General features: G+C 41.1%; 1 protein-coding gene across 2 annotated transcripts in view; it reads left to right on the forward strand.

Moving 5' to 3' along the window:
- MYO1D (myosin ID) overlaps positions 1-25,409 on the forward strand; it is a 331,053-nt gene that overhangs the window by 229,064 nt on the left and 76,580 nt on the right. For both annotated transcript variants that reach the window (XM_045773267.2, XM_087854617.1), the window contains exon 21: positions 13,872-14,026. In XM_045773267.2, coding sequence (XP_045629223.2) covers positions 13,872-14,026 — 155 coding nt within the window. The remainder of the gene's footprint in view (positions 1-13,871; positions 14,027-25,409) is intronic.

The raw sequence follows: 25,409 nt of genomic DNA on the forward strand, positions 1-25,409 counted from the left end.
CTGGATGGCATACATCTAAGTGGCAGGAAGATTGATATATTCTCTCACCAGGAGCCTCAGAAAGCCCAAGATCTACATAGGTTTGTGAAATGATTTCCAGTGCCTTGAATATTTTTCCTTCTCTCCTCTTAAGTACTGACCCCGGCATTCTTTAAAGTTGACCTAAGAACTTACCTCCTATGAAAACTTACTCACTTGATGTTTAGGGATACTTATTTATGCAGTTTATGTTCACTTGTGCATATTTGAAAGAGCTTATGATAAAGAGCGTGGTTCTGGCTCAGTCTGCAGGCCCGAATTCCAGTCCCAAGGTCTGCAAATCAGCTAACCTCTTTGAGCCTCAATTCCTTTATCTGTAGAATGCAGACAGGGAACTAAGTGGGCTTCCAAATGTATGAACTGTAAAAATGTTCTTCAGTTGTTTATTTGTCTGTTCCACTGACTCAGCTGGATTGTGACTCCCCCCACAACAAGGGTTTTACCTTCAGCATCTTGGGTACTTCCAGCCCCACCCCGGGCAGCCTGGCACTCTGCATTCCCTGCAGTGGCTCCCTTGTCAGTGTTGATTGCCAGGCTGACAGCACCTGTGGCAGCCAGGAGGTGGCACTTTGGTATCTTCTGCAGTAGGAGAACAGAACCACAGAGTGAGAAATCACTCAGGCTTCTGCTTTACTGACCAGAGTAGACTATCTGGGAATCGCATTAAGCAAGGAGCTATAATCTTTTATATTTACATTAATAAAATCGGCTTTTGGTGATGTGGGTATACAAGTCTGTGGGTCTTAACACATGCATAGATTTGTGTAACCACCACTACAATCAGGATACACAGGGATCCATCATCCCAAAAAACTCCCCTGGGTCAGACTACCCCTGATGCTAAACTCTTGACAACCACCAATCTGTTGTCCATCCTTATAGTTCCATCTTCTAGAGAATATCGCATAAACAGAGTCATACAGTATCTAACCTCTTGGGGCTGACTCAGCATAATGCCTTTGAAATTTATCCATGTTGTTGCGTATCAATTGAGTTTATTCCTTTTGTTGCTGAATAGCATTACATTGTATGGATGTATCATAGTTTGTTTCTCTGTTCACCTGCTGGCGGGTATTCCAGTCCTTTCCAGTTTGGGGCCACTGTGAATAGAGCTGCTATAAACATTCCCGTGTAAGTTTTTGAGTGAACATAGGTTTTTATTTCTCTAGGATATATGCCCAGGAGTGAGATTGCTGGGTCACATGGGGATTCTGTGTTGAACTCTTTTAGTAACTGCCAACTGCTTTCCCCGTGACCGGATCGTTTCACATTCCCAGCAGCGGTTGTGAGAGTCCCAACTGTTCTGCATCCTCTCCAGCATTTCGTGTTGCCACTTTGTTGTTGGCGTTGATTTACTTTTGTGTTTATTTTGGCCATTTGATAGATTTGTGCTGGTACTTCATTGTGGTTTTATTTATTTTTTAATGGTTTTTTATTATATTATGTTAGTCACCATACAGTACATCCCTGGTTTCCGATGTAAAGTTCGATGATTCATCAGTTGCGTATAACACCCAGTGCACCATGCAATACGTGCCCTCCTTACTACCCATCACCGGTCTATCCCATTCCCGCACCCCCCTCCCCTCTGAAGCCCTCAGTTTGTTTCTCAGAGTCCATAGTCTCTCATGCTTCATTCCCCCTTCTGATTACCCCCCCCCTTTCTTTATCCCTTTCTTCCCCTACCGATTGTGGTTTTAATTTGTATTTGCCTAATAGCTAGTGACTTCGAACATCTCTTCATATGCTGATTTGCCCCCTACATGTCTTCTCTGGGGAAGTGACTTCAAATATTTACTTATTTGTAAATTGAATGTCTTCCTCCTTCTTGTTGAATTTTAAGAGTTCTTTACATACTCATCTTCCTGCCAGTGTCTTTCTCAAAGAAAAGTTTTAAGTTTGATGAAATTGTTTAACAGTTTTATTTCTTTTATGAGTGACGGTGTTATTTCTAAGAAATATTTCCCCAGTCTAAGGGCACAGATATTTTCTCCTATGTTTATTTCTTAAAGTTTTACGGTTTACATTTTACATGGATATCTGTGATCCATTTTTAATTCATTTTACATAAGGTGTGAGATTTTGGTTGATGTTTATTTCTTTTGACTGTGGATGTCCACATGGTCCAAGTTACCCAAATGTCCAAATTATCTTTTCTCCATTGAATTGCCTTTGTACTTTAATGAAAAATCAGTTGGCTACATTTGTGTCTATGTCTGACTCTTCATTCTGGTCCACCGATCTGTGTTTTTATCCCTTTGATAATCCCTTTAACAATTACATTATCTTCATCACTGTACCTTTCTAGTAAGAAAATCAGCTACAGTGGGTCTTTGAACTTTGTTCTTCTTTTTCATATTGTTTTGAATATTCTAGCTCTTTTGCCTTTCCATACACACTTTAGAATCAGCTTCTTGGTATCTACAAAAAGTTCTGCTGGGATTTTGGTTGGGACTGCATTAAATCTGTAGATCAACCTGGGGAAAATTGGCATCTTGACAATATTGTGTTTTCCAATCCATTAACATATTATTTCAGTGTTTATTTTGATTTTTCTTTCATACCTTTCATCGACACTTAATTTGATTTCTTTCGTCAACATCCTGTGTTTTTCAGCATAGATCCTATACATGTTTTTTATTTAGATTTATATATAAATATTTTTGGTTTTGGAGTTGCTACGGATAGTTTGTTTTTAAATTTCTGTTTCTAAAATTATATGTCAACTATTCTTAATTTTTTTTTAATTTTTTAAAATTCTGTTTCCGGTTGTTCATTACTAGTACATAGAAATATTTTTGTGTGTCGGCCTTGTGACCAACTGGTGACCTTGCTAAACCTACTTATTGGTTATAGGAGCTATTTTGTAGATTCCTTGGGATTGTTTTGTGTAGATAATCCTGTAATCAAAATAATATAGAGACATTTATTTCTTCCTTTTCCATTTAAATTTCTTTACACCTGCTTTATTGCACTGGCTAGGGCTTCTTGTATGATGTTGCCCAGCAACAGTGACAATGGAAGTCCTTACCTTCTTCTGATCTCGGCAGAAAACCTTCAGTCTTTCACCACTAAGTGTGATGTTAGCTGTGGCATTTATAGATGTGATTTACCAGGTTGAGTTCTTTTCTGATCCTGGCTTCTTCACAGCTGTTTATCACAAATGGATGTTGAGTATTGTCAAGTGCTTTTGCTGCGGGGTTGTGGACTGCAACAGCCAAGAAAGAATTCTTGAGACTTGGTATGATGCAACTTAGTAACTAAGTTTATTTCAATAGCACAGGGACAGGACGTGTGGGCAGAAAGAGCTGCACTTTTGCTGTATGAAGCTGGTGGTTTATATGCTTAGTGATCAAGGGGGAAGGCACGTGCAGGAAGTATTTGATCACAAATGTTTCTTCAAATTTCTACTTGTAAAACTACTTTCACTAAAAAAATTTTTCTTTAATTGGGAAAGACTACATTCACAACATTTCTCTGGTGCTTATCCTTCAGTTTGATAAGAACTATGGGTGAGATGTACAGGCAGTCATGAGACCCTTGAAGAATGTAACAACCAGCACGAATCCGATTCTTACCGAAACTATGCAGGCTATAGGTCAGCTTTCTGGACTAACGGCGAACATTTTTCTGCTTCATCCCTCATCATTTCCCCCCTGACCAATTTTTGGTCCAAGGTTGTTGAAGGATGAAGGGCTTTTCTGTAACTTCTTCGAGCTGACAGGGGTTGTAGAGATGTCCCTACCTATGGACTGAAATTGGTCACTCTCTGTCCCTACAGGTAGTTATAATGGAAGGCCATTGCTGTAGAGTCCAGAGTGGACATCAGGGTGAATTTGTTTCGAGTAGTAAGGATCATCTGTCAGCCAAGCAAAGGAGTTAGTACCACCTGCACATATCTTGACAATAGGAGAGAACAAAGTGAGCGGGACAACACATTAGGATTATAATTTTTTTAAAGGTTTATTTATTTGGGGGGGGAGGGCCAGAGGGATAGAGAATCTCAAGCAGACTCCCTGCTGAGCACGGAGCCCCATGCTGGACTCAATCCCAGGACCCTAGGATTATTATTATTATGAAAACAAGAAGAGTAGGGACGCCTGGGTGGCTCAGTCAGTTAAGTGTCTGTCTTAAGCTCAGGTCATGATCTTGGGGTCTTGGGATCAAGTCCCGCAGTGGGCTCCCTGCTCAGCGGGGAGTCTGCTTCTCTCCCCCCACCCTGCTATGCTTGCTCACGCACTTGCTCTCTCTCTGAAATAAATAAAATCTTTAAAAAAAAAAATAGAGAAAGATAAAATAAGAGCAATAAGAAGACACTTTAGAGTGTATCGTAGTCCGCCTCCCGACGAGAAATGTAACCAATCATTAGTGACAGGGTAGGGTATTTAGAAACAGCAATTTGATTATTCATATCAGTAAGTAAGCCTGTTATATTTTTGTCATAATCTGGAATGTAGATGCAACATTCTGCTTTAAATTAATTCTGTGGCACATGTTCTGCCTGGTGCATCTAATGCCATTCTATTTTGTAGTGTAAAGTACACTTGGATCATTTCAGTGTTAAATGGTGTAATGCTTTTTTGAGAACCATTTAAGGCCTTAATTGTCTATTTATCAAGGGCCTCCATGTGCCATATGACATCTTCTAAACCTGATGGAAGAAAAATAGATGTTGGGTGGTCACACCAATGAAACACAGATCTTGTCCATTGTTTCAGATACAGAAGATGGGCTGGACTTCTGATAGTCTTACTGCTATGGCCACGCACCCCAACATGACCTATAGTACATTTTCCAGTTCAGCCTGGTAGAATCCACGGCCACAAATTTGTCCCACATAACCATTGTGTTCCATTAGGTGCTAGCCACCTGATGGCTGGTTGCCTTGTCCAGTCACTAGCAAACCAGTCACTTGTCTATAAAGTAATGGCATGGTCACAGGCTTCTGGGGGGAATCCATCCCATTTAGTGAGTGCTGTTGGGCCATGAATCAAGGGTATGCTTTTTCTGTTCTCGGTATAAAGGGGCCTTTTGGCTTAGTTGTCCTATTGTGGGAGTAAGCCACATATATCCACCCTGGGTATATCAATAAGGACTACAGAGTTGGGGAATTTGTTGTCATCAGCCTGTCTGTGGGCTGGCATATTCAGTTAAAATTTTGATAGCTCGAGGATAAGAGAAAGGCCTCTTATGGCAGAGAGTCCCATGTAACATTTACCGTATAACATAGGCCATCAAGAAACATTCTTTTTAGTGATAGAAATATCCCTATACGTGCTGGTATCAGGGTGATGTATCATATCGGTTATGTATTGATGTAAATAATGCCAGTCTGTACCTCGTAATGGAGAAACCCACCCAAGGAGGCCTTAAGTGCTTGATATAGTCGGTAAGCTACAAGTCCAGCATAACGTTGTACCCACTGTAGTAAAGAGTTACCATTTAGGTGTGTTTAGATGATAAATAGAAGAGAAAAGACCATCATCTGTTCTTATCTCGTTGTTTCAAGAGGAATTTGAGATCTTGCACCAGTTTACGGGAATGTGAAGGCACGCTCTCCAGTTCCTTGTCACCTTCCCACATCCAGGGTAACCCGGGGCTTGGCCACCCATTAGTCCGTAAGTCTGTAGTTAACCCCAGGGAGAGGGGTACCCTCTGGTTTTAAGGGGCACTTTTGTTATCACAGCCACATAGAATTGATCAAGGTGACAGCTGAGTTACACAATAGTTGGGGAGTCCATTCCATTGACCAGCTGTTTACATAATTATATGCCCATGGGGGTCCCTTTTATTACCCCCACAGAGGTAACAGGCAGGAAGCAAGTCTGTCCATAGATGAGCTATTATGGCAGTATCTCTGAAGCTGACCTCAAGTGGGCTAGCTCAGGCAAACAACAACCATGTCAAGACAAAAGCAGAATCTAACATCCATAAGGATGCATTATTGGAACATAATTTTTCTCCGTAAATTCACCCTTATTTCCAGAGATAAGCCAAATCATTTGTAAATCAGGTCCAGTTTTAACAAACTTGGCCTAATTATTTACATAAGCTCAGCAAGATTAGTGATAGATCATATAGATCCTTTAAAATCTGCTTCGTTGGAACTTTGTGTAAGAAATCTCTAGACTGAACGCTCAATAGCCGTTCGAGGGCGGAACCACGCCAAATAGTTGTCCTCAGATTTGCCTGCAATACCTGCAGATTTGGGTGGGTTCCTCTTCCCGAGGTCCCCAAAGTATCCTGAGGTTTCCTGCACCTGCCAGGAAGTGATATTCTTTACTCACCTGGTACGGCTGCTGGGAACTCTGTAAGCAAGGGATCAGGCCAACATCTCCAAGCGGCTTTATGGGCTCCATAAAGTCAATTTTAATTCCTTAAAGCTGTCTGGTCATTTCTGAGTCTACGGCTGTCTCTCTCACATATGACATTCCAGTCAAAGCCTTGTTTGACTAATACAACTAATGTTTCCAATGGTGTCCTGTTTCAAGGAGAACAGATTGTTTTTGTTTTTTAAGTATTATTTAAATTCCAGTTAGTTGACATACATACAACTGAAAGTTGTACAATATAGTGATTCAGCACTTCCATACTTCACCTGGTGCTCGTCACAAGTGCCCTTAATTCCCATCATCTAATTCACCCACCCACCCCCCACCTCCCCTCGGTAACCGTCAGTTTGTTCTGTTTCTTGGTTTTCCTCTCCCTTTTTTTTCCTTTGCTCATTTGTTGTTTTTTTTTTCTTTTTTTAAAGACTTATTTATTTTAGAGAGAAAAAGAGAGCACAGGGAGGGGCAAAGGGAGAGGGAGAGAGAAACTGCAGCAGACTCCGTGCTGAGTGCAGAGCCCAACTCAGGGCTTGATCTCATGACCCTGAGATCATGACCTGAACCAAAGCCAAGAGTTGGACGTTTAACTGGCTGTGCCTCCCAGGTGCCCCATCATTTGTTTTGGTTCTTCATTTCCACATATGAGTGAAATCAAATGGTGTCTTTCTCTGATTTCGCTTAGCATAATACTGTCTAGCTCCATCCGTGTCATTGCAAATGGAAAGGTTCCATTCTTCTTTATAGCTGAGTAATATTCCATTGTATAGATTCACTACTTTATCCATTCATCAACTGATGGCTACTTGTGCTGTTTCCATCATTTGGCTACCATAGATCATGGGTGCATGTAGGCATCAGGGTGCATGTACCCCTTTGAATTAGTATTTGTGTATTCTTTGTGTAAATACCTAGTAGTGCGATTACTGGCCATAGGGTAGTTCTATTTTTAACTTTTTGAGGAACCCACAAGGAAAACAGATTCTTCAGCTGATCTTAGGCAAAAGGCTGAGAAACAATAGAACAGATTTTTATTGAACTCATGCAGATAACTGTAATTGCCATGAAAGAAAGAATACTCAGAGTTCAAATTCTGGAGCGTTCCAGGAAAAGGAAGAGTGAAATATTTCGATTTGTTCACAAAGGAATACTTTATCACATTTCTGTAAGTCATAGATATCTTAAGACAAAGTTCCCTTAAATGTAGAAGAACAAACATTAGAGAACCAGTGTTTCAGGTCACAAAAACTACAATCATCTTCCCCAATTTATTTAGCTCCATATTACTAATTCTGGTTATTTAAATGCGGCTTTTTATGGTAGTTCTGGATATTCTGACCCATTTTAGTTTTCAGATTTTAAAGATATCAAAAACCTCTATTTGTCGAAAGTCCATTTTCTGAATCTCCTTCAAGACAAAACTCATTCTTGGGGCGCCTGGGTGGCTCAGTCATTAAGCGTCTGCCTTCGGCTCAGGGCGTGATCCCAGCATTCTGGATCGAGCCCCACATCAGGCTCTTCCACTATGAGCCTGCTTCTTCCTCTCCCACTCCCCCTGCTTGTGTTCCCTCTCTCGCTGGCTGTCTCTATCTCTGTCAACTAAATAAATAAAATCTTTAAAAAAAAAAAGACAAAACTCATTCTACAAGAGCATCAGAACAATAACTATAAATGACAAAAGACTCAAAAACAGACATGGTTAAAGATCTGATATGAGAGTTCATTGTGATGTGGCTGACAAGGAAATGTAGTTATTCCTGTGACGCATAGCGTTTTAATAATTAAAATTTCAAGTGATGACCTTATACCAGAACATATTAAAACTTTAGGAATTTCATATATTTTCTAGAATAGTTAAGCATTTACCCATACAACGTAACTAAGAAGGTTTATCATCATTTGTTTGAAATGCTTCCCATGTAACTTAACATACCAAATAAACAAGTCTGATTCGTCAAAAAAGACTTCATTTATAATTCAAATCTCTAGGAAGTTGGTTAAAACCCCCAAAGTTTTAAGCACACGGCTAAATAGGATTACAGATCATTATAAATTTAATATTTACATTTAACCACCCTGGCAGGAAGAGATTCTACATGAAGCTATATAGTTGTTAGCAAAACTTAGCTCCTTTAACATTGAGAAGTTTTAACCTTCTTAAGTAATCAAAGACCTGTTAAAGACAAAACATAGAAGCTTTGGTTTTCTGGGCAGATAAAGAAAAGGTAAAAAACTTTGTTTACATTTTCTTCTGAAGAGCAGACCAGCAGTCCAAGAAAACTTTGTCTTTTTAACAAGGAGAAAAAGCAGAATTTCTTTTTTTCTTAAAGATTTATTTGAGAGAGTGAGAGAGCGCGCGTGCAGGCAGGTGAGACAGGGAAGGGACAAAGGAAGACGGGGAGAGAATCTTGCAGACTCCCCGCTGAGCGCAGAGCCCTCTGCGGGGCTCAGCCCCACAACCCTGAGATCATGAGCTGAGCTGAAATCAAGAGTTGGATGCTCAACCCACTGAGCCACCCCGGTGCCCCCTATACTGGTATACTTTTAAAATCCATTCATTTGAACCTTAGTCCTAACCATACATAAAATTATTTTCCAGTGATTTCCCTTCACAAACCTTTTACAATTTTCTTTTTCATTCAGATTTTGTCCTAAGCCTTTTCTCTCCAAACAACCAGTCTCATTTTAGGACAGAATTTCTTTTTCCCTCAACAAAAGGTATTCCCATTCCTTTATCTTTCTCCTATGTTCCCTTCTTCCCTGCAGATAGAATTGCTTTCCTTATTTCCATCAGTCTTAATTACATTTAGCAGAATTTTAACTCTTAGAAACCTTAATCTCCAGAGAAAATTAAGTGGTAACCAATTGTGAACAGTCTCTTGCACCAGAATTCTTTAGATCTGAGATCTATGAACACATTTCATAATTTCTGAAAACACGTTTACCAGTAGACCCAAATATTATCCTCCGTTTCTCCATGGTAAGAAGCTAAAAGCACAAACCTACGTTTAGTAAACAGTGCTTGCATTTATTTGGGAAAGACTTAGATATCCAATAAATTCAATCCAGTTCATCATTTAACTCAGCAAGACTTCAAAGTTTCAGGTTACCAAAAATTTTGAGAGCTATTTAAAAGTTTTACGTATAAGTCTTTCACTTCTTCACCCTACTTATTCTTAACAATTACCCATGAAAACTTTGAAACAAAATTAACCATCATTTTAGTCACCTTTTTGCTGACAAATTGCAACAGAGATAACAAGAGCTTATTCGACCTTTAGTAAACCCTGGTAGAATAAAAGTTTTATATTTAATGCTGATAACTCTACCTTAATTAAACTAACAAATTTAAATTAGCTTAAATACTAAACATGTTATTCCTGGGTCCACTAAAAGTCAATCAGTTTGTTCCCAACTGTCAATTTTTATCTGGGGCCCTGGTGGGAAATCTGAAGTAGGTAGTTTAAGTCCAGGAAAGGATGCTCTTCACTCCTTGATAGCGAGGAGGGGAGGAGCAGGAGCCAGTGGCTCCAGAGGCATGGAGGATGGTGCAGGGGCTGGTTATGCAATCCGTACCCAGGGTAGTACAGAGACGGGAGGAGGGGGAAGTAGAGGCAGAAGAGGTGAGGTGGCACCAGCAAGGCTGGGAGAGGATAAAAGCCCAGATGACAGTGAAAAAGGATTCCTGGTCCTAAAGGTTGTCATCTTGGACAGACGATGAGACACACATATTCTTTCGACTAACAGAGAGTAAAAATAGGCAGGCAGTCCCAGAGAAGGGGGAGAGAAGAAGGGACCAGAGAAGACGGGACCACCCTGAAGCCAAAAGAGTTTCGTCAGTTGCTTGGGAATGTTCCTTAAGGTCCCCGTCCCAAAGTAGACTTATCAGACAATTGGCTCCAATTATCGTAGCCATTAACCCCAGAAATGAATGAGGGAGAACCACCCCCCCTCATACAACAAGAGTCAGGCAACATTCATCCAGTCCTCTCAAGATATGTTCCAGATCTGACACACAAAAGAAGCAGCAAACAAGGAGAAGACCAGTAACTCAGGAAAAAGAGGGAGACATATACAGGATGTTGGCAACAACCTGTTTACAAGAGAGACAAGGGAGGGGAGCACACAAAGAACATCATAGAACACAGGGAAGGTGGTGAATTAACAGAAGGACCTGAGACAGTTAGCTGATGGTGGATTGAGGAGTAGAGGTGAGGAGAGGGGCCCCTCGAGCCCCTAAAGGAGTCTGGACAGATCAGGGATTTGGTACAGGGCCATAACGGCCTGACCCTATGGGATTTCAGTCCATTTTCCCTGCCGCCTATGAAAAGGTCCAATGGATAAATAGTATTGAACCTTAAAGACCCATTAATGGGCCTTTTTTTAAAAATCATCCTTCAGAGAATATTGAGGCCAAGCATCATTACAGAAGAAGAGAAGGCACTTCTTCTTTAAATCCTGTTTTCCAAATTGACCCCAGTGTGTTAGGAGACAGCCCAAAGGAGAATTGGTTGGGATTGAGGAAGCCGATCCCTAATTAATTCCTACAAAACGAAGAGAGTACATTAACTAACTAGAAGTCCATTACCAAAATCCTTCTCAGCTTCCAAGTTACCTCCCATCAGGAATATGGCTGAAGGTTACTGGGGCTCAGAGTGGCAGGAGGCATCCCTGGTCTGGACCACTCTGACACCTTTGTACTACCTGAAAAGGGATATTGACCTCTCTTCACTTCCCTAGAGCATCCTAGGCTACAGTAGGTGCTGGTGAATGGACTGAATCGCCACAGAGGTTGTGGCTGCCTCTTTCCATTTGGGGGGAGTTGATATATTTGGCAACCAATAATACTACCCTTGGTAAGCCCCTAGATCTAGTATTAATGGATGGGGTAGAGGCCATGGCCTTTGTTAAGAAGGGGCAGCTATTTTATATCATACTAAGCATCATATATCTCAGCCAGAAGTACTTGCAATCTGAGAGCAGGATGGAGAGTGCCAAACAGCCCATGGGGAAGGACAAATGAAAGACACGAAAAAACAAAAGAAGGGCGCTCCTCTCTAATCTGAGCAACTTTTTCAAGAGCATTATCCATGATCCAGCCCCAAGGGAGCGGTGTCCCCTTTGGGTGGGTGCCTCAACCAGCTAATAGCTCCCGCTGGTCCTTATTGGGAAGCATGTGGTCAGATGTAGCTTAGATTTTATGCTCATTGAGGGATCACACCAAGTTATTTAAGAGGAAACCTTACACGGGAGTCTTGAGATGGGCGGCCATCCTAATGACATGTATGGCCATCCTGTGCCTGAGAAGAATACAGGTATTAAAAGAACAGGTAAAACAGGGAGAGCCTGATACCTGAGGCCAGTGCCATTATGGCCAGGATACTGGTGTCCAGCCAGGCAGCAGGAGTTCGTCTTCCCCAAAGTGTAGCCACAGGCAAGAGGTTTTCTCCTGAGCACTAGGACAAAATAATGTTCAGAAGGGCTGTACTATTCAGGACATCACTAGAAAAGGAACAAGTAAGAAGTAGAGGCTGGGGGAATAAAAGGGACTTAGCAAATCACACCGAGGCTCTTAGATTTCCTCCACAATCCCCATGCGGGACCACCAGAAATGTTGGTGGGTCGTGGAGTGCAACAGCCAAGAAAGAAATCTTCAGACATTTTACAGTGCAACTTAGTAAGCTCTTTTTTTTTCTTTTTTAAGATTTATCCATTTTCTTGAGAAACAGTGTGAGAGCACATGGTGGGGTGGGGGGCCGAGGGAGAGAGAGAATCTCAAGCAGACTCCCCACTGAGTGCAGAGCCCCACGTGGGGCTCAATCTCACAACCCTGTGATCATGACCTGAGCTGAAATCAAGTCAGACGCCCAACCGACTGAGCCACCCATGTGCCCCTAGTAAGCTTATTTAAATAGCACAGGGACAGGACCCATGGGCAGAAGGAGCTACCCTTTTGCTGTATGAAGCTGGTGGGTATATGCTTAGTGCTCAAGGGGGAGGGCACATGGCAGGGAGTATTAGATCGTAAATGTTTCTTCAAGGGGTGCCTGGCTGGCTCAGTCAGTAGAGCATGCAGCTCTTGTTCTCGGGATTATGAGTTCGAGCCCCACGTTAGGTGTAGAGATTACTTGAAAATAAAATCTTCAAAAAAATAAAAAATAAAAATAAATGTTTTTTTAAATTTCTACTTGTGAAACTACTTTTGCAAGATTTCTCTGGTACTTATCATTCAGTTTGATAATAACTATCGGTGAGATGTATAGGGAGTCACGAGACCCTTTAAGAATGTAACAACCAGCACGTACTTGATCCTTATCGAAACTATGCAGGCTATAGGTCAGCCTTCTGGGCTAACGGTGAATGTTTTTCTGCTTCTATCCCTCATCACTTTTTCCATATCAAGTGATATGATCATGTGGCTTATTTATTCTGTTGCAACAATGGATTACATTGATTAATTACTGAATATTGAACTAACTTTGCATTTCTTAGATAAACTCCATCTGTTCATGGTACATTATTGTTCTTTATATTGTTGGATTCGATTTGTTGATATTTTGTTGGCCATTCTTATGTCTGTGTTGATGAAGGTTATTACATATTGATGTACAGTTTTCTTGTACTGCCTTTATCTTTTTTTTGATATTAGGATAATGCTGGCCTCATAAGATGAGTTACAAAGTGTTCCCTTCCCCTTAAGAAGAGATACGGAAAATTGGTGTTATTATCTCCTTAAACGTTTGTTAGAATTCACCAGTGAAATCGTCTGAACCTGGAGTTTTCTTTTTCGAAAGTTTTTTTTTTTTAGATTTTATTTATTTGTTTGAGGGAGAGAGGGCATGAACCGGGGGGGGCGGGGAGGGGAGGGAGAAGCAGACTCCCCACTGAGCGCAGAGTCCACCACGGGGCTCAATCCCAGGACCCCAAGATCATGACCTGCGCCGAAGTCAGATGCTTAAATGACTGAGCCACCAGGCGCCTCTTTTTCAAAAGGTTTTGTACCAAAATTTAATTTCTTTAGTAGATAAAGCAGCTCTCAGGTTATCTATTTCTTCTTGGCTGAGTTTTGGTAGTTTGTGACTTCCAAGGAATTAATTTGGTTTCGTTCAGGTTCTTGAATTTATGTACATAGAGTTGTTGAAAATATTTCCTTGTTATCCTTTTAATGTCTGTGTGGTCTGTAGTGCTATCCCCTCCTTCATTCCATATTGATAATTAGGTCGTCTCACTTTTATTCTCAGACTAGAGGCTTAAGCAATTTTATTGGTCCTTTGAAAGAACCAGCTTGTTTTTTCATTGATTTTTCTCTATTATTTTTCTCTTTTCAATTTCACTGGTTTTTAGTCTTTATTATTTCCTTCCATCTTGCTTGTTCCATAAGACTTAGTAAAAACTGAAGTCATCAGGGCCACTGATCAAAAATAATTATTAAATTATGAAATGTGTTTTTAAATTTATTCTTTTGAGAACCATCCTAATAGTTTTCCATGCTTTGTCCCTTTGCAGTTGACTGGTCTGAGTGTCTCCAATGGAAAGGACCAACTCGTAGTGTTCCATACAAAAGACAACAAAGACCTCATTGTCTGCCTCTTCAGCAAGCAGCCAACCCATGAGAGTCGAATTGGAGAACTGGTTGGTGTCCTGGTGAATCATTTCAAGAGGTAAAGCTTGGTTTTTGTAACTGAGGCAAGTTTTGAACATATGAAATCCTTCATCACAACTCTAACTGAACTTGTTTTGTGCCAATTTCAGTGTATTGAGTTATTTTCCTTTATAAGAACAACTTAAATCATCTGTTTCACAGAAGGCAAAATTAGCATCCAGGCTTACTTTCAAGATTAGGACTGTTCCTCTACTTTTCCAGCCTCCAGCTGAACCAACAATGACAACCAATGAGAGATTTCCCCACTGGTGATTTCTTCATTGCCAATCCAAATGTAGTTAAATCGAAAAGACAGAAAAATTATTTTATATTCTTATTGTCACAGCTTCTCGTTTATTCCAAATATAATCAGTGAGTGTGTCTAAAGTGAATATAAATTAGAAGACAGGTTTAAGATGACATATTGGTCCATGAAAACTGAAGGAATTTCTGAGCGAGGCAACAGCCTGTACAAAAACATGGAGTTTGAGTGGCACATGGCATATTCACAGCAAACCTAGATGATGTCGGGGGCGGATGGGGGGCCTGTTGTGAGCAGTGATGTGAGAAATATACACAGCATGGATCCTGAGGGCAATGTGGACCAGTGAGTGATCGTTTTCAGCAGGGGAGTGATTTTGTCTGGTGGCTTATTGGAATTGTTTTAGAGACGGGGTTTTCCTTCCTGTAGGACATCATGGAGTATTTGGGGTAGGGTGTTTCTGACTCCAGAGTCAGATGGTCTTCCCATTGTGGCAGACTGTCTCTGCCTCCCCGTCACCCTGATGCCAGGGAAAGACCACTTCTCAAAATTCAGTGACTAAGAAATGAGCTCAATCGCCAGTCCGATTTCTTCCTACACGACACTTCCTGAGTTGCCAGAAGTAATCGAGTCTTCTTTATTAGTATTGGGGTTTTTTTTTTCCTTTAGTTTAGACATAAAGTTCTTCTTTTTCTGAGCAAAGACATATTTAGAATCAGATGTCCCCCTGTCTAATTCAACTGTGTTCATTTTTGCTGATCAGCGTGTTCAGTATAACTTTAGAAGTACAGTGCACAGATCATTTATTTTACGTTATTAAACCTTGTATTCCAGATCAAAGTAGATCTGTACCTATGTAGTTAAATGCTTTTCAGTGGCGTAAAATTTAAAAAATGTGTAATGGTCATCTGACAGGGAAAAAAAAAAAAGAATCTAAGGAATTACCCCAGAATAATGGTAAACAGATAGACCTTTGAAAAATTCCCTTCCATCTGCCAAAAAGAGGGAAGAGAAATACTGAGGCATTTAGAATGGAAGGGAAAGACCTGGCAAAGGCATCTCTCCAGTGATGTCTGCCACTCGAATTAGCAGGCTTATTTTCCTCCCAATATTTAGTTCTCGCAAAGTAAGGACAATTCAAGGGATTTTAATTTGGGTGCCTGTACTAATGAATAGTTTCCGCCTGGGAAATTAAAGTATGTGTCTCAGTCTGGGTCCTTGTGTAGCAAATTCCGGCTCCTGTTAAAATGCTTCTGTAAGTGGTAGAAAATGTGAACCTTGTTCTAGAACTATCAGTTGCTTTCTCTCCCTCACATACGCATTCTGAGATAACATTTCTAGTTGCAGTCCCTCCTATCTTTAATATATGGAAGAATTTTAAATGTCTTTAAAAATTATAAATGGAAGGAAGAGATGAAGGCTGTCAAAATGCTAGATTTTTTATAATTTACTCTCGATGTTCCTATTGTGTGAACGAAAGGTCAAGTATAGATAAGAGAGAAAACCCTTCCGCCCAGCCCCCAGAAAATTCAGGCTTGGAGTTTTGACTTAGTGTTAGTCATCAACTTGTTGACTTCTTGAGGAAAGGTTAATTTGATTTCTGTTCTAGCTGTTTTCCTTTATTGTCAAGTATCATATCATTGGTGTGACTTTGAAAATTATATTGTGTTTTACAAGTACAGTGATGGGGCACATGATCTTATTGGTACCTGGGTTAATTGTGGAAATCCAAAGGTGAGAGGAATTTAAGTTCAGACCAATATTTTATCTCCCGGATAATTTCCCTGAAGAACATTCTGAGACGTTCTCTGGTTAGAAGTCGGAAGGAAAGGGCTCAAAATAACAAAATATACCATTGATAGTCTAGATCTGGGGCGTCTTTAAAAATTTATGAAGAGAGGATTTAGGATTTAAAAATCTATGAGCAATATTCCAACCAAGTTTCAGAGACAAGAGGAACAAGTAAAAATTTTTTGAAAAAAAAAGGGCATCCTATTTTGTTAGCGGGCCAGCACACTATACCCAAAACAAATAAGGATAGCACAAGAAAAGAAAATTATAATCCAATCCCACTTTCATGTGGAGATTCTTTTTAATCCCAAATAAAATACCCCCAAATTGGTCCAGGAGTGCCCGGGGCCTAAAGAAACTTCTAAGTCATGCTGACCCCCATGTATGAAGGAGGGTAAAGAGAAAGGACGCACCCAGCTGAGGGAAGAAGCGGCCTCACACAGAGGGCACTGCAATATGGAGAGAGGATGATGCGATGTGAGGTCACAGCCTGAACTGAAGCTTATAGGACCACCCACCTGGTACCCTCACCTCTTCAAGAACTGCACTTCGGCAAGTAGCTGCCCCCCTCAAAGCAAATAATAAACAAGAAAGAAAAGAGCAAGAGAGGGGCGCCTGGGTGGCACAGCGGTTAAGCGTCTGCCTTCGGCTCAGGGCGTGATCCCGGAGTTGTGGGATCGAGCCCCACATCAGGCTCCTCTGCTATGAGCCTGCTTCTTCCTCTCCCACTCCCCCTGCTTGTGTTCCCTCCTCACTGGCTGTCTCTATCTCTGTCAAATAAATAAATAAATAAATAAATAAATAAATAAATAAATAAATAAAATCTTTTAAAAAATAGAAAAGAAAAGAGCAAGAGAACCATGCATAGGCAATATGAAAAGAAGAAGCAAACTAAGGAAAGGCAAATGAAGAAAAAAGAAAAATAAGGGAATTTTCTTTACGTTAAAAAAAAAAAAAAAAAAGACAGCTCAAGCACAGACCAGTCAGAACAGACGCCATCCAGAAATACCTGGTACAGCCTGAGCGCGAGTCCTGGCTCTACTCCGCAGATCAGAAATTACACCAGAGTGGGGGGGGGGACCCCAAGTCACAAGCAAGTAGATAGCATGCTAACGAAGTTAAACAGGCTTCTTTACTGTGGTTCTTCTCAGAGGCTTTAATATGCCCTTGTTCATTTTAGGGGCACCAGGCTGGCTCAGTGGGTAAAGCATGTGACTCTTGATCTTGGAGTTGTGAGTTCAAGCCCTAAGTCGGGCATGAAACCTACTTAAAAACAGTCTTTAAAAAAAAAAAAAAAAAGCCTTTGGGGACGCCTGGGTGGCTCAGTCGATTAAGTGTCTGCCTTCAGCTCAGGTCATGATCCTGGGGTCCTGGGATCAAGTCCTGCATTGGGCTCCTTGCTCAGCGGGGAGTCTGCTTCTCCCTCTGGTACCGCTCCCCCTGCTTATGTGTGCGTGTTCTCTCTCTCTCTCTGACAAATAAATAAAATCTTGAAAAAAAATTTATATTTAAAAAAAATTTTTTTAATACCTTTGTTCATTTTAAATACGGCCAATAAGAAAGTTGTAAGGACATGTATGTATATTATATGTGTGTGTGTATATAGGTATGCATACATACATTCATATAGGAGTATGTATTCTGAGAATTTCTGATTGTAGGAAATGGGTAACACTGTTTTTCTCTGGAGGAGAAAGAGGAGATAGGGTACTGGGAGAAAGAGGTAGGAGAGAGATTTATTTATTTTCCACTCTAAACCTTTTGCAATAAATGTATGTTACTTCCCTAAAAATTTTTTTCATTTTATTTATTTTTTTTTAAGATTTTTTATTTATTTATGTGACAGAGAGACAGCCAGCGAGAGAGGGAACACAAGCAGGGGGAGTGGGAGAGGAAGAAGCAGGCTCCCAGCCAAGGAGCCCGATGTGGGACTCGATTCCGGAACGCCGGGATCACGCCCTGAGCCGAAGGCAGATGCTTAACGACTGCGCTACCCAGGCGCCCCTTTTCATTTTAATAATACACTAGTGGCAGCTGGTTTTGAGGCCCGTTATAGGTGGCTCTGAATTCATGGTTATTTTCTTTTCCTCTTCAGGAAAGTAGACAAGAACAAAAGGGCTTTCTGAGTGAATGATCTATCTCTCAGCATCTGGATACTTTGAAATAAACCCAAATACAACCTCTTGGACACACCTGAAACTAGATGTAACATTGTGTGTCAACTATACTCACATTTTAGAACAAAATTTTTTTAAGTAAAAAAAAAGATAAAAATTCACCACCACCCAACCAAACAGCCTCTGGGGATATCCCTGTTCCGCGTGGCCCTGTCGTAGAGGGCACGTGGGCCCGGGGCGAGGCCTCCTCGGGGCGGCCGGGCCAGCGGTTTGCCAGGCCTGTCTGCTCACAGAGGTTCTGAAAATGGCTGACTTGGTGTTTGGCCCGTGTGTCCTCCTCAGCAGCGGCAGCCTGCTGGTAGGGAGCTTTCCTGCCCACTAGCGAGCAGATGGTCTCACGTTGGCTGCCCGGACTAGAGAGTCACCAGAAACTGCGATATTAAGCTGTCAGAGGACCCATCTGCCCTAAGCAGCTGCCCAGGCATTTGCCTGTCTGGTTGCTGGAAACCTCAGCGTCACGCCAGTTCCAGGCATAGAAACTTCTTCTTTTTCCTGTTCTCTTTCTGTGGAGGAAAGCCAGAAGTCAGTGCCATCTGCTTCTTGTTTTTCGCAAGCAGTATCTTTAATATCTGCTTAATTAAAAGAGCACTGTTGCTTCTGTCCTTTTAACTCAGGGGCGGACTCACACCAACAAGCAGGCCGCGGGTTCGGCCCGGGGAGTACAGGCGTGGGGCCGGGGAAATGTGGCCTCCTGACCAACAGCCACTGTCCAACAGCCGCTGCACCCCGCCTCCCCACGGCTCCCATGTGTGTCTCCTGCTCCTCTGTCCCTGACCCCTGACCCCAAACACGCATTTTCATGTATTCCCTTGATCTGTATTCCCAGACTGCTTTCCTTGAATGCCTGGTTGCTAATCGTAGTAGTGTATACGACAACTTAAAATATTAAATAAAGACAAAATAAAGATAGGTGAAAATAATGTAGATATCCCACTATAGAGGCTTCATTAATTAAATTATAGTCCATCTCCTTAATGGAGTATTTGGGTCATTTAAAATTTTAACGACTGAAGGCATCTCATTGATGGTGAGGGAAGAATGAGTGACCACGACTTACCATCCTCTGCCTCCCAGTATAGATATGCACGAAAGCACAGAAAGAGATGCCAACCTCCCATAGTACTAGAAACTGGAAATGTTACCCAACCCCAGGCCCACTGAGAGGGGCGTCCTTCACATCTGCTCACACGTCACCTCATCGGGCCTTCCCTGACCATCTTGGTAGAGAACAACAGTTCGCCCCTTGGCCCAGTGCTCCCTGCCCCCTACCCTGCTTAACTTTTCCCCACAGCTCTCATCTCCATCTGACACTGTATCTTTACTTAGCTCTTTATCACATGTATTCCAACTAAAATACAAGCCCCACGTCAGCAGGGGACTTCCATAGTTGGCTGCAGTTGTCCTGGTGTTCAGAACAGTGCCGGGCACTCAGAGGACTCCCAGGAGGTAACAGTAGAATGCCAAGGCTGGCTGCCGGGGCCCACCGGCTGAAGGATACTTCCGGCCCTTCCCCTGATCATGTGTTGCTGCCAACCAGAAGACGGTAACATAGGCCTCCTTGTGTAGGAAAGAAAGGAAGAACCCTGTTACAATTTCCTGCCCTTTAGGAATACCTCTTTCCTGTACTGGTTACAAGATTACAGCTCTAAGCGATGTAAGACAGCTGGGGACAGAAGTGAATAGCTATTTCAGGATATTAAATCAGCAACTAAGAGAGCTACCAAGGAGCCGTGGGTGCGCGCTCTATGCAAGGGGTTGCAGCTTTTCCTTTTCTTATTTTTAACAGCTAAAGAACTGGGAGTAGTTTCAGCCTCTCCTTGTCAGTAAGCTGACAGGGACACGAGATGTAGGGTTTCCTGCTCAGATCGGCAGCTGCAGAGTAAGTAAGCGACTTCAGAACCACAGCTAGAGGCTGTGTGCATCAGCCGGCTCCCCAGCTGAAAGGCTGAGAAATGGATTCTCACTGCGAGCAGGGAGAGTGGGAAAAGGAATCCAGAAGAATCTACGTGCACTTTTTGTGCAAGAGCTTCCGGACTGAATAGAGGTCTCCTTAGTTAGGAGGCCTGGAAAGAAGCACAACAGCCGTCAGAAAGACTCAGACTTCTTTTCAACTTGTCTCAAAAATTATGGAATGGCACATTTTCTGTAACTGTCATTTTAAATGTGAAAACTGAAAAAATATTATGTTTTAAAGTTATGAGACTATGTTAGAATATCTCTTCTTCCAGAAACAAAGCAACTAGGAATGTGTAGACTCCCATAAAATGTTCATAGTGGAAAAGAATCATCTGGATCCATGCACCAGCTTCAGTAAGATAGAATCATTACCAAATGAACCAAGGCGTTACATCACGATCTTAGGAGGAAAGATATCAGGCCTAGAGATATCATAGAAAAGGAAAAGAATGCGACTGAGGCTATAAAGAGAAAATAAATTGTGGTACAAAATGGAAAAGAAAAGCAGCTTATATTACTAGATGACTCAGAGAAGAACTTGTCAGAAAAAAAAATCAGGGAACAATTTGTTAAAGGATATTATATTGCTCACTGACCAAAAGAAATGAAGGAAAAAAAAAAAGAAAGAAAGAAAAAACAAGCCCAGCCTAGCTAAATTATGCCATTCAGCATTAGTAACTTCTGGCTTTCCACATCTGAGCCTTCTTTGATGCAAAGCAGTTCTTGGTCTTCTCTGTTTAGCATATGCATTAAATTAACAGACCTAGTAAAAATGAGTATTTGACAGGAAACAGACAGTGTGGCTTCTGGCCTAACTCTGCCACCAGCTAGCCGTAAGGTCTTGAGCTGATCAACCTTTTTTATTCTACGGTTTATGTGTAAGATTAAAGGTCTGCACCAAATTTGTTCATTCAGTTAAAAATATATATATATTTCTGTTTGCGTAATGATGAAAAAGTCCTGGCAGTGTTTCCCAACACTGTAAATAAACTTCACACTACTGAATTGTGCACTTACAAATGAGTAAGATGGTAAAAATGAAATGAAAGTCAGGGTTGGTTAGCCAGCACCATAGAAACAAGGGGAAAAGAATATTTCTTGAGGTTCAGTCACACATCAGACATCATCTTATGGCGTGGGAATACAGAGACCAACCTCCTGCCCACATGAACTTGGTGGCCTATCGAGGGAGACCAGTGTATGACCCATAATAAGTTTGTAAAAGTATAGAAAAAGTGCTTTAAAGAAGTCAGAGTAGATCTTTCAATGGGAGTAAGAGATGGGGAAAGTGTTCTGGGGAAGCTTCATCAAAGAGAAGTGGCATTTGTACTAGGCTCACAAGGAGATCTCCAAGTTAAAAGTGGCCGACTTCCACTTCTAGTCAAGATGGAGTAACAAGGATGAGATTTACTCTCCTTTCTGATAACAGTCAAAATACATGAAACAGTAGTTTCCAAGACACTGGATATCAGACAATAAAGGATGATGATTTATGAGAGACAACAAGCAAATGAGATGGGCCTTACAGTTGCCCCAGCTTACTGCCTTGAGGGAATATGCAGGCCATGGCACAAGGAGGGAGAACAATTGTGGTACATGGGGGTTGGGAGACCAAGGCCACTGAAGTTTGCAGGACAGGGTAACAGAGGAGAGAGCCACACAGAGGACTGGAGACCTGCAGGGATCTCTGTTACATATTCGTCTGAGTACTGATCAGTGCATGTGCATTAGAACACTACCTGAGAACAAAAGAACAATGCAAAAAGGTTAGCAGTAACAATGCCTGGCATCACAGAGAGTGAAGAGTAGTGCCTATTCCCAGTAGCCAGACTGGGACACCCCATCATTAATAGGGCATTGAGTGTAGTACACACAAGGGGGGATAATTGGCCCTAGACTTAGCACTGCTCTGGTTTCCTCTGATAAATCTTAAAAGCAAGACACAAAAAGATCAAACTGGCTCAGTCAGTAGAGCTTGCAACTCTTGATCGATCTCGGGGTGGTGAGTTCGAGCCCCACGTTGTGTGTAGAGATTATTAAAAATAAATAAATGAAAACTTAAAAAAAAAAAAGATCAAGGGACACATGGGTGGCTCAGTCAGTTAAGCATCTGCCTTTGGCTCAGGTCAAGATCTCAGGGTCCTGGGACCAGGCCCCACATGGGGAGCTCCCTGCTCAGTGGGGAATTTGCTTCTCCCTCTCCCTCTGCCTCTCCCCCCATCCCTGCTCGTGAGCATGCACTCTTTTTTTTTTTTAAGATTGTATTTATTTATTAGAGAGAGAGGCAGCCAGTGAGAGAGGGAACACAGGCAGGGGGAGTGGGAGAGGAAGAAGCAGACTCCCAGTGGAGGAGCCTGATGTGGGGCTCGATCCCAGAACTCCAGGATCACACCCTGAGCCGAAGGCAGACGCCCAACGACTGAGCCACCCAGGCGCCCCATGCGCATGCACTTTTGCTCTCTCAAATAAATAAATAAATCTTAAAAAAAAAAAAGATCAAATTATTTCCAAATAACTGCAACCCAGAAAAAGCTCAAGAGTATTTAAAGAAATACAAAATTATCCAGCATTTAAGTAGGTAAAGTTTACAGTGTCTTGCACTCAGTCAGAAACTAACAGGCCTTCAGGAAAGCAGAAAACTACAATTCATTATGAGAAGAAAAATTAGTCTAAACCAACCCAGAATTGCCACAGATGTTAGAAATAGCCAACAAGGCTATTAAAATAGTTACTATCACTGCATTATAACAATTGAAGACACAGACGGTATCCATAAAGACCCAAATCAAACTTCTGGAAGTGAAAACTACAGTGTTGGACATGAAAATGTGCTGGATGGAATTAACAGCATATTAGACACTGCAGAAATAAAGATTAGTGAACTTGAAGACAAAGCAATAGAAACCATCCAGAATGAAGCACAGATAGAAATTTTTGGAAAAAGGAACTGATCATCAGTGAATTGTGGAACAACTTCAATTGGTCTAATATATGTGTAAATGAAGTGCCCAACCAAAGGGGGAATACAGAAAAAATATTTGAAGAAATAATGGCTGAAAATTTTCCAAATTTGATAAAAACGTTATAAACCCACAGATCCTAGAAGTTACATGCAAAAAATCATGAAGAAACTACAGCAAGGCATATCACAGATTGCTCAAAATCAGTGATAAAAATTAAACCTTAGGGGCGCCTGGGTGGCACAGCGGTTAAGCGTCTGCCTTCGGCTCAGGGCGTGATCCCGGCATTATGGGATCGAGCCCCACATCAGGCTCCTCCTCTGGGAGCCTGCTTCTTTCTCTCCCACTCTCCCTGCTTGTGTTCCCTCTCTTGCTAGCTGTCTCTATCTCTGTCAAATAAATAAATAAAATCTTTTAAAAAAAAATAAATAAATAAAATAAAATTATAAAAAAAATTAAACCTTAAAAGCAGCTAGAGGAAAAAGACAAATTATGTACAAAGGAATAAAGATAAAGGTGTCACAGATTTCTCATCAATAACAATGAAAGCAAGAAAACCATGGAACAACATTTTTTAAGTTTATTTATTTATTTTTTTAGTAATCTCTACACCCAACATGGGGCTTGAACCCACAACCTCGAGATCAACAGTTGCATGTTCCTCTGACCGAGCCAGCCAGGTGCCCCGGAACAACATCTTTGAAGTACTTAAGGAAAAAACTGTCAACTTACCATTCTATACCAAGCAATAATAGCTTTCAGAAATGAAGATGAGGGGTGCCTGGGTGGCTCAGTCGGTTAAACGTCTGACTCTTGATCTCTGCTCAGGTCATGATCTCAAGGTTGTGGGATCAAACCCCACATTGGGCTCCGCACTGGGGATGGAGCCTCCTTAAGATTCTCCCTCTTCCTGTCCCTCTGCCCCTCCCCCACACACACTCTCTCTCACTCTCTCTCTAAAAAAAATAAAAAATAAAATGAAGAATTCAAGACTTTTCAGAGACACAGAAACTGAAACAATTCTTTACCAGTAGACTCACAGTACAAGAAATGTTAAAGGAAATCCTTTAGACAGATTAAAAATATACTACATGAAAATATAGATCTCCACAAATGAATAAAGAGCCTTAGAAATAAGAGCTACATGAGTAAATATGTAAGATTCTTTCCTTGTTATCTCATTCTTTTTAAAAGATAATTATCTGTTTTTAGAATAGCAGTAACAAAGTAATATGGGTCAATTCATGAAGAGAATATAACAAACCTAAGTGTTTACGCCCCTAATAAGAGAGTTTGGAAATATAGGAAGCAAAAAACTGATAGAACTGCAAGGGAAAATGGACAAATCCACAGTTATCATTGGCAAGTTCAATACCCCTCTCTCAACAAGTGATAGAACAAATCAACAGAAAATAAGTAAGCATATAGAAAACCTGAACAACACTATCAACCGAACTGACCTAATTAACATTTATAGATCCTAACAACATCAGAATCCACATTCTTTTCGAGTACGCATTTGCCAAGATAGACTATATGTCTGGGCCAGACACAAGTCGCAATTAATATAACGGATATGAGATCCCTGCCATCATGAAATAATAACAAAATGATCTCTGATAAATCCCTAAATAATTGGAAGCTAAATAACACACTTCAAAGTAACCCGTGGGTCAAAGAGGTAATTAAAAGGAAGGATAGAAAGTATTTTGAACTGCATTAAGATGAAAATACAACGTATCAAAATTTGTGTCATGCTGCTAAAAGCATACTTAGGTGGAAATTTATAGCACTAACTACCTAGAATAGAAAAGAAGAAAGGTCTCAGATCAGTAACCTCAGCTTCCATTTCAAGTAACTGGAAAAATAACAGCAAATTAGACCAAAGGAAACAGAAGAAAGAAAATAATAAAGATCAGAGCTGAAATCAATGAAATAGAAAAATGAAAGCAACTATCAATGAGACCAAAATAAAATTGATAAGCATCCAATCAGATGATGAGGAAAAACAGAAGACACACATCACCAATGTCAGGATGAGACATGCATGCAGATTCTGTGGCTATTAAAAAGATAACCAGGAAATATCTTTATTAATATTTTATGCCCATAAGTCTGCTAGCTTAGATGAAATGGACAAATTCCCTAAAAGGCACAGACGACCGAAGGTCACACAAGAAGAAATAAATAACCAGAATAGTTCTGTGTCTATTCAAGAAATTGAATTAGCAGTTAAAACTTTCCCACAAAGAAAAC

Source organism: Ursus americanus, chromosome 23 (assembly GCF_024610735.1).
Source record: "Ursus americanus isolate L20-20 chromosome 23, mUrsAme1.1.p, whole genome shotgun sequence".
Taxonomy (NCBI): Eukaryota; Metazoa; Chordata; class Mammalia; order Carnivora; family Ursidae; genus Ursus; species Ursus americanus.